At 57.3% G+C, this 9,393-nt stretch overlaps 1 protein-coding gene across 1 annotated transcript; it reads right to left on the reverse strand.

Annotated features, from left to right (window-relative positions):
• Positions 1–2,252: 2,252 nt before the first annotated feature.
• Positions 2,253–9,089, reverse strand: TARDBP (TAR DNA binding protein). Its single transcript, XM_056110862.1, has 6 exons — positions 8,951–9,089; positions 8,402–8,656; positions 6,423–6,586; positions 5,437–5,577; positions 4,533–4,703; positions 2,253–4,263 (listed from the first exon to the last, which is right to left on the reverse strand). Exons 2-6 carry the CDS (start codon positions 8,637–8,639, stop codon positions 3,733–3,735), a joined length of 1,245 nt encoding a protein of 414 aa, XP_055966837.1. The 5' UTR covers positions 8,640–8,656; positions 8,951–9,089; the 3' UTR covers positions 2,253–3,732.
• Positions 9,090–9,393: the final 304 nt, after the last annotated feature.

Genomic DNA, 9,393 nt, shown 5'->3' on the forward strand with positions numbered 1-9,393 from the left:
AAACTGGCAAAAGCCCAAGTATGGAAGAGCACTGCGTCTTGCCGCCAGGCTACCAACTGCCTTAAAGGAAAGCCCAGTGGCCGCTGCAGCAGCCTCGCCGCACGCCGGCCCGGACTTGACTGAGCAATTATTTAAGCCCGAAGAGGGCCGAGTCAAGTATCTTTTTGTTCACCTGACAAAACTACATTAGAATTCAGTGGTTTTAAATACGAAATTTCACTGCTTACAAGAACACGCAACATTCAGACACACTTAAGGCAGCTTGTGCTGCCCGGGGGCACACCGGCACCTTCCCTCACACACACCGGCCAGCCCCCCCACCCGCGTTTCATCTTCCTGACATACCGTTTCCCAGCCACACCCGGTGGTACTCAGACCACCACGTGCTGGGGATCAAACTCTGAACCCCATGAGGCACATGTCAGGTTCTTTGAGCATTTCTCCTGAGATGTTTTTCACACCGACACTGGAACAGAACCTCACTCTAGCCAGTCACCCCATGTGTAAAAATGCATTGTGAACTTGGGCCTCCTTTCTCTTGTGCAAACCAGTGCAGCTTTTTGCGTGTGTGTAACACCCGGCGATGCACAGGGGTTACTCCTGGCTCTGCACTCAGGAATTACTCCTGGAGGTGCTCAGGGGACCATATAGGATGCTGGGAATTAAACCCAAACTGGCTGCGTGCAAGGCAAATGCCCTACCCCGCTGTGCTATCGCTCCAGCCCCTAGACTTTTTTTTTTTGCTTTTTGGGTCACTCCCGGCGATGCACAGGGGTTACTCCTGGCTCTGCACTCAGGAATCACTCCTGGCGGTGCTCGGGGGACCATATGGGATGCTGGGAATCGAACCTGGGTCGGCCGCGTGCAAGGCAAACGCCCTACCCGCTTTGCTATTGCTCCAGCCCTAGACTCACTTTTTAAGGTCACTTTTACAATAGCATCTCTGATCCATATAAAAAGGAACTGTTTTGTTTTTCCAGTAAGACTCCAGACGTTCAACTGTGGTGGCAACAAAATTTTTTATTCAACTGGTTCAAAAAAAAAATCTTTTCTTTTTTTAAGAATGAAAGCATTTAGATGACTAAATAGATTTGAAAACAAATCCCTGCCCAATAGTTTTACTTCTAAACGTCTGATTTCTGGGGGAGGGGTAGTTAGCTACCCAGAGCTCTGTAGAACCATGTGGGTAGGCGGCCCCACGGTGCAGGGGAGGGGGGAAACCATGCCATGGCGAGAGAACTTACCCCGGGCTCCTCGGAGGCTTGCCAGTCTAGTCTCTGGAGGTCCCCGAGTACCATTTTAAGTGTTACCGTGTTACTGCTGCAGAGTAACAGTGCAAGGGCTAAAATGCGAAATCCAGGCGGTACGGGGTTTGGAAATCATGCCATTCAGATGCAGGGAAAAAAAAAAATCAAAACTCAAGATCCTTTTACAGCGGAAACTGAATAAAGCAGCAATCACAAGTCTAAAGGACAATTTCATTTCATTCATAAATGTGTCAAACAGGAAACACACAAGTCCATTCATCGTGAGCTAGTCATCAGGGGCACCAGGTAAATATTCAACACAAGAAGCTCTACATTCTTCTACCAGAAAACAAGCCCGACTCTCACAAGCAGTTACATCACAGTACAAGAGGAGAAAATATTATTGCTCTTACAGACTTCGCATCGCATCGAGCGTCTGAATTTTGTAAACACCGCCCCCCCAACTCTCTTACCCCCCAGCTTGGAGGACAAAGCCCAGTCCACTGAACACTTCACAGACAAACCCACCCCGCTAGATCTTAAAGCTATCAGGCTTCTGAACGGATTTCAGGCACAAGATAATTGTGGTTTCGTCTACTTTATCCCTACTGCAATTAATTCCACTTTTCAAATCCCAGTCTAGAAAGGCGCAGGACCTTTTCAAGCGATTATGCTTTTTGCTACAAAGCCCTGGAAAACGCTCCCACTGCGATGCCCCCCCAAAACCCCCGCCCCGCCCTGCCCTGCTTCCGGCATTTCAGGCAGTGACTTTCCCAAAGGAGTTTTTCATACAGGCCATGGACACAGATCACCCAAATGCACAGAGGCACTAAGAAAAAGGGTACTGCTTACCATTGTAGGTGCGGTCACCCAGACTTATTAAAAACTAGATTTCAAAAGGAAAAAAAAAAACTTTTCACTTTGGACAATGCAAGAACCAATAGCAATTAAGTCTGGGTATCAGGTGTCAATGCATGACAGGTGATGAATCCATGTGACTTGAGACAACTTTTCAAATAAGTTTATTTGAAGCAAAATAAACTACTGCCAAGAAACTTTATGAAAGTTCCATCTCAAAAGGGTCAAAAAAAGGGGAATTAACTGCTATGAATTCTTTGCATTCAGGGCTGCAAAACAAAGACACATATTATTTAAATCAGTTTTATTTCAGAATTTCCAACATTGACAACTCTTATAAAAGCATCCAAGCACAGGGTACAGGACCGCCAACCGCATCCTCGGGGTGGGCAGGCCCCAGGACCGCCCCCCGCTCACTGGCGACTCCGCTCCGAGACTCCTGTATAGCACGCAAGCTCAGCCCACCAGCGCCAGGCCACATGACCACACCGACAGATCAGGAGCAGGAGAGGACACACACCATACAGCATTCACAGCAGTTGACAAGGGGGCGGGGCAGATACAGTATCGTGTCACTAACACATTCAGCTAACGTTGGTTCGCTAAGAGCAAGACTCACTTCAAGTCTTCCAACAGACGTGGATGTCCTTTGAATGCAAGAAACATTCGTACGGACGTTACTGCTACCACTGCTCTCCGCACACTCTCGCACCAAAGCCACGGGTTGAGAGACACATCTCGCCCAGTTCAAGAATCTCCATTATGCACCACCAAGTCTCTGCACGCGCTCTCCTGTCCTCGCTCATACCAGCCTCTCATGCCTCGGCACCACCATCAATCCCACACAAGGTTTCAGAAGTTCAGACAGCCTTCTGGTCCACAGCACAGCCTTGCCGTCACAGCGTCGATACGACTCCAGGAAAGAAAGAGTAGCGGATAAAAATGGGACACCCACCGTCAGAGACGCAGCCCGGCGGCGTGGGGACGAGCTCTTGCGTGCGGGGGCAAGCAGCGGACAGAGCCCCACGGCGCAGTGAGTGCAGCACTCCTGTCAGTGAGTGCTTCTTCCACAGACATTTGAAATGAGATGAACTGCAGAGATTAAACGAAGGCTTCGTATCGTACTCTCGCATATGAGGGGAGACAAGCGTTAAGAAAACAAACAGAAAGAAAAGAACCAAACATCGCAACGCCACGATCTCCAGGGATCTTCCTGCGGAGAAAATCTGGATGGCGGGGTTCAAATTAAAACGAGGAGGAAAGAATGCAGCTCTAACCAATGGTTCCACTTTGAACATGCAAATAATTCAGGTGACAAGTCCAGGGATAAAATATTACAGGAGAAACCTCTTGATAGCAACTGTAGTGTTGGTTTACCCGTCAGGCAAACAGCAGTTCACTGTCAAACACTCAACAGTTCAACCCGTTATGTAACAAAACTTATAAAATTCCTTTAGCTCTTCCTCTTTTTCTAAAGAAAAATGTCAAAAATACTGCTGAATATACTCCACACCGAACAAACCAATTTGAAAATTCTTAGTACATAGGTATCTTACAATATACTTACCATGAGTTTAGAAAAATTCGAATTCCCACCAGTCTCTAGCGTCTGACTGACTAGCCCGGCCTACATGCCCCAGCCCGACGACTTCGAGTCCATGCTGGAGCCGAAGCCGCCGTTGAAGCCGCTGCCCGAGCCCGCGTTGGAGGCCGAGCCCCACCCGATGGCGGCGCCCGAGTTGGAGCCGCTGTACGAGTTGTTCCCGGAGCCGAAGGCCTGGTTGGGCTCCCGCTGCATGTTGCCCTGGCTCTGGTTGTTCCCCGACGGGCCCGACTGGTTCTGCTGACTGGCCAGCATCCCCATCATGCCCCAGCTGCTCTGCAGCGCGGCCTGGGCCGCGGCCATCATGGCCGGGTTGATGCTGAAGGCGCCGAAGTTCATCCCGCCCCCCATGTTGCTGCCCTGGTTGTTGCCCAGCCCCGCCCCGCCGCCCCGGCTGTTCCCGAACCCGCCCTGGTTCCCGAAGCCGCCCGGATTACCACCGAATCTTCCACTTCTCTCTAACTGCCTATTGCTATTGTGCTTGGGCTCCGCGTTGGAGATATGCACGCTGATGCCTTTGATGATCAGGTCCTCGCCACACAGGGACTGGGCCACCTGCAAGACACGGGTGGGGACCGTGAGGCCGGCGCAGGGCCGTGGGCACCGCGCCGAGCCCCAGGGAACGGCAGTGACCAGCGCGCCCTTTCCGTGAACAGAGCAGCCTCTGCTCTGGCAAGGCAGGGGCGGTCCGTCAACCCCACCCAGCAGGGTCGTGACACGACACGCCAAAGGGCGGACTGCACGGCCCCCCCCCCCCCGCCCCGCCCCAGGAGCAGAGGAAACAGGCCCCGGCGACTCCCACGGCGCCACGCTAGGGGAAATACCTGATCATCTGCAAACGTGACGAAGGCAAACGCCCGGAAGGGCTTGGGGATGAACACATCGACCACCTCCCCGTACTGGCAGAAGAACTGCCGCAGCTCGTCGGCGGTCATGTCCTCGGTGCAGCGGCCCACAAACACCTTCCTGCTCCTCAGAGGCTCATCCGGGCTTTGCTGAGCACCAAAGGGAAACCCCGGTCACCTACTCGGAGACGGAACCCGCACATCACAGCACAGGCAGTCACCAAACAGGCCGGCCACACCGGGCCGTACCAAAGGCACCCGTGGGCTGCCTCACTGCACCATTCAAATCTTTCAAGATTTCCGTCTTTCTGGGCCGCACCCGAGAGCCAGGGAGACGGCACACACGTGGTGCCGGGGGACCCGGGACAGCAGCCCCGCCACCTGTCCGACTCTCCTGCAGTGCGGGGATCAACCCTGACAGGGCTGACCTCGAAGGCTTAAATCCACTGGTGCATTCTCTGCACCCAAGGGGCCCTGACTTCACCCCTGGTACTGCACAGCCTCCCAGCCCAGGGCAGATGTCATCCTCGCCGTCACCCCACCAGGGCTCAGTCTGTCCGCGAGGACAAGAAAGGAGCCAGCAAGGCGAGTTCCAGGTAATCAGATTTGCTCGCATGGGACAGAGGCGGCTTTGCAAGCCAGTTACTCTCTCTGCTTTAACACACCGTTCGTTTGGGGGCCACACACACCTCGCGGGGCTCCGGGGACCAAACCCGGGTCAGCCACGTGCAGGCGAAGGCCCACCCGACCCATTGTCCTCCCTCCGGCGCCTACACTTTTAACTGTAACAGCACCTGTGGGCATTTACTGTTCCATTTCATTCCTTAAGTATTCGGTATTTCATTTCATGTCGCCTCCACCATTGCTGGAAGCAAGCAAGTACCTTAGAGTTTGGAAGCTTGCAGTCACACCACCGTCCATCGATCATGTGTCGCTGGGACATCACCTTCACCTGGGTCTCATACTCTGTGAACCGCACAAAGCCAAACCCTTTCGAGTGGCCAGTCTTGATGTCCTTTTTTACCTACGGAAGATCATCGAAATGCACTGAAACACACACAACCAGTGAGTGGCTTCCACCGGATGGAGCGACCCTTTGTTTTGCAGGGGGTTCTTTTCTGGGTGACCATAAGGGGTGCTAGGAACTGACCCCAGGTCCACCACATGCCAAGGCCCTACTTGCGATACCATCTACTTCGTTAAAACCTAAATCAAGTGATTCTTTCTGTTTTTGCTTTGCAGGTCACACCTGGCGACGCTCAGGGGTTACTCCTGGCACTGCACCTCCTACGGCTGAGTGCAAGGCAACACCCGCCCCCCCCCCACTGCTGCAGAACACAGTTCTTATTTCGACTCTAGAGAAGTCGTGTCATCTAGAGCACACTATTCTCCTGAGCTCTCCCCCCATGTCTTTCTAAACAGGCAGTCAAACCCAAGTGCCTTCCCGCCCCCCCCCCCCCCCCCCAGCAATGCACAGGGGTTACTCCTGGCTCATGCACCCAGGGGACCATATGGGACGCTGGGAATTGAACCCGGGTTGGCCACATGGAAGGCAAACACCCTACCCACTGTACTATCGCTCTGGCCCCACACTCAAGTGTTTTGATTCGGATGTTTACAAATTCTAAACTGATGCCAGATACTTGGTTACCTGTAACTTCATGAATCACTATGAACAAAACGCCCCAGAAACTAAACAGGGGAGGCAGAAAGAGTCCCCAGAGCCCTGTGCAGAGGGTGAAGCGCCTGGCCTCCACAATCATCACTGTCATCAACTTCACCGCAACAGAAAGCTCCAAGGAAACTGCGACAGCAGACACAGGGCAGTGAGGTGTTGCGGAGGGACTCTGGCGGCCCCCCGGTACTCACCTGGACCATGAGGACCTCCCCGAAGGTGCTGAAATACTCCTTGAGGTCCTGCTCGGTGGTCTTCCATGGCAGGCCGAGCACGATGAGGTCGGACGTCTTCTGCACGGCCCTTTTCACCTTCACCGCCGACGAAGCATCAGCCTCGTCCATCTTCCTTTTGTTATCTAAGCAAACAAAACGTTTGAAACACCCCTTAAATATGTCCTGCATTCAGAAAAAGAACACCACAAGAAACTGGAAAACCAACCTGCTGATCTGCAGCGTTTGGCCCGTGCTGGCAGTGCTCAGGGGACCACATGGGGTGCTAAGGATCAAACCTGGGTCACAGCCTGAAACAAGAGCCCGACCACGGCACTGCCCCTGCACCCCCTCCCACACCGAGTGAAAATCCAGGAATCCCGTGGCTGGATATGTAATATTCCCACTCTGGAACCTGCCTTCTCTTCAAGAAACATCAAAGTCATTTACTCAAAATACATCAAGCAAGAAGAAATTTTTTTTTTTTTTAAGAAAGGGAACTTTTTGGGGGCCACAGACTGGAGGCCCAGGTTTGATCACCACCATAGCCACAACCGTCCCAAGCACGGCCGGGAGCAAACACGCCCCTTCCCACGGAACGTGTACCCCGGGACCAATAAAATGGGGGGTGTGCGCTTTTGGGCCCAAGGATGGGGTGCTTGCCTCGTACGTACGTGCAAAACCCGAGTTCGGCCCCTCAGCAGAGCCCCCGATCAGGGAGCTCCGGGCGTGGCCTTCAGTGCTGGCACAGTTGGGTCCTGCTCTATGTGGGCGCAGGCCTAGGGCACGACCCCTTCCATACACACAAAGCTTGCGGTACTTTCCCCTCTGATGCGGAGGACCACTCGGTGCAGTGCTGGGGACCCTGAGTCCCCGGGGTCAAACTCAAAACAAAGCGCACCCCAACTTTGAAAAGACTTTACTGGCTCCAAACGCGGAGGCTTTTATCTACTGCCGGGGATGTAAGGATTCCAATTTTGTCCCCCCTGCTCTTTTTTTGGTGGGGGGGATATGGAAGATGTGTGCATGTGGGGATGATTTAGGCAGCTCCCGACAGTAATCAGGGAGTCATACGGGGTGCCAGGGTCAGATGCACGCAAGGCCAGGGCCTTACCTCCCTGTACTCTCTCTCCAACCCGTCTATGTAAGCAGTTTAATAATAAAAAAAGGAAACCAGACAACTTGAGAAGACAAAAGCAGTTTGCCTAGAAGGGGGAATGGAGTGGCAGAGAGGGAGACAGAAAAAAGAGCCCGTGGAAACCTGTCACGGGGCTGCCGTGCCAACCAGGAAGACAAACTCAAAAGCACGTGCTGGGGACTGAGCAGGCAGCCTGGGGACAGTCCGGGGCAAGCGAAACGCTGCTTCCGAGTTGTCTTAGGTTTCTACGAAAGACCTGCAGAGGTGTCCCGGCGGCTCTCTGTCCCCTCACCGCATCCCCCGTCACCACCTTCAGCCCTGGCTGGAGTCACAACTGACAGAGTCACATTCACGCGTTAAACCCGAACTTTCCACACTGCAAAGTGGCCCTGCTCTGCGGGTCAGGCCATGGCCTGACACACTCAAGTCTGCAGCGGATCAACAGGGAAAGTGGGGGAAAAGGAAGTCTGGGAGAATCCCCGCCCCTGGTGCCCCGGCCCTCCCCTCCGAGCAGAGCAGAGCACCGTGCTCTGGGCAGTCCCTGGGGCCGGGCTGGGAGAGCGAGCCTGGTGCCGGGGTCAGCAAAAGGGCTGGAGCAGACAGTTTGGGGGCGGTGGGGTGGGCGACCCCCAGCACCGCAGGATCCCCTGGACACTTGAGGCCCCGCCTCCCCCAGCCCCAAGAGCCACTTCATTCTTTTTTTTTTGCTTTTTGGGTCACACCCGGCGATGCACAGGGGGACCCTAGGGGACGCTGGGCATCGAACCCGGGCCGGGCGTGCTGGAGGTGGGTCTCCCCCGCCGCCCCCCCCCGCCGCGCCCACCTTTGGGGTAGTTGACGACGTAGACCAGGTTGCCCCAGCCGGCGTCGGGCGCGTGCAGGATGCCCTCCACCAGGCGCACGCCGCGCATGCACTGCGACACGGGGTTCCGGTAGCGCAGGCCGCAGGCGCCCGGGAACTGCGCCGTGACCGTGGACAGCAGCACGGTGCCATCGTCCTCGGACGGGATCTCGATGGGCTCGTCGTTCTCGTCCTCCGTGACCCGGATGTACTCGGACATCTTCGCCCGCTCGGCGTCTGCGCGGGCCGGGCCGTCAGCGGGGGCGGGGGGCGCCGGGGACCCCGCGCGCCCGGGGGACCCCCCACCCGAGCCGCCCCGCCCCGGCCCGTCCGGCGACCCCCGCCCCGGCCCGGCCCGTCCGGCCCCTCGGCAGCGCCGCCGCCGCCGCCGCGCGTGTGGGGACCCCCCGCCGGGCCTCCCCGCGCCCGCCCCCGCGCGTGTGGCCCCCGCCCCGGCCAGCCCGGCCCGGCCAGCCCGGCCCGGCCCGGCCCGGCGGGAGGCGCCCCCGACCCCCGCCCCGCGCCGCTCACCCGCTAGGCCGCTGGGAACCGACGAGGCGGCGCGCGCACCGACAGCGCCCACGACCGCTCGGCTCGCACAAAATGGCGCCCGCGCCGCCTCCGCCCGCGCCCGCGCCGCGCGCCCCACCCCGCGCGCAGGGGGGTCCGCGCCCGCCCGCGCCCGCCGCCCGCCCCGCCCGCGCCGCCGCCGCCGCCCCCCGAGCGCGCCCGCGCCGCGCGCCCCGCCCGCACGCGGGGTCGCGGGCGCCGCGGGCCCCGGAGCCCCCCGCGCCGCCCCGGAGCGCGCCCGGCCCGCCCGCGCCCCCCCCGCGCGCCGCCGCCGATGGTCGCGCCCGGCCGCCCGCCCGCCCGGCTCTCGCCGCAGCTCGCGCGCCGCAACGCTCGCGAGACTTGGGCCGGGGCCGGAGCCCGGCGGCCGCGGCGGGGCGGGGCGGGCCCGGGAGGGGCGGGGC

The sequence above is a fragment of the Sorex fumeus genome, unplaced genomic scaffold, assembly GCF_029834395.1.
Source record: "Sorex fumeus unplaced genomic scaffold, SorFum_2.1 ptg000011l, whole genome shotgun sequence".
Taxonomy (NCBI): domain Eukaryota; kingdom Metazoa; phylum Chordata; class Mammalia; order Eulipotyphla; family Soricidae; genus Sorex; species Sorex fumeus.

What these genes read in the sequence shown, in the direction of transcription:
- TARDBP (XM_056110862.1), bottom strand. Translation starts at nt 8,639, where the DNA reads ATGTCCGAGTACATCCGGGTCACGGAGGACGAGAACGACGAGCCCATC. An exon ending in GGGAGGTCCTCATGGTCCAG is followed by an intron (nt 5,578 to 6,422) that starts GTGAGTACCGGG and finishes GATCTTCCGTAG; the next exon opens with GTAAAAAAGGACATCAAGAC. An exon ending in TCACGTTTGCAGATGATCAG is followed by an intron (nt 4,264 to 4,532) that starts GTATTTCCCCTA and finishes CGTGTCTTGCAG; the next exon opens with GTGGCCCAGTCCCTGTGTGG.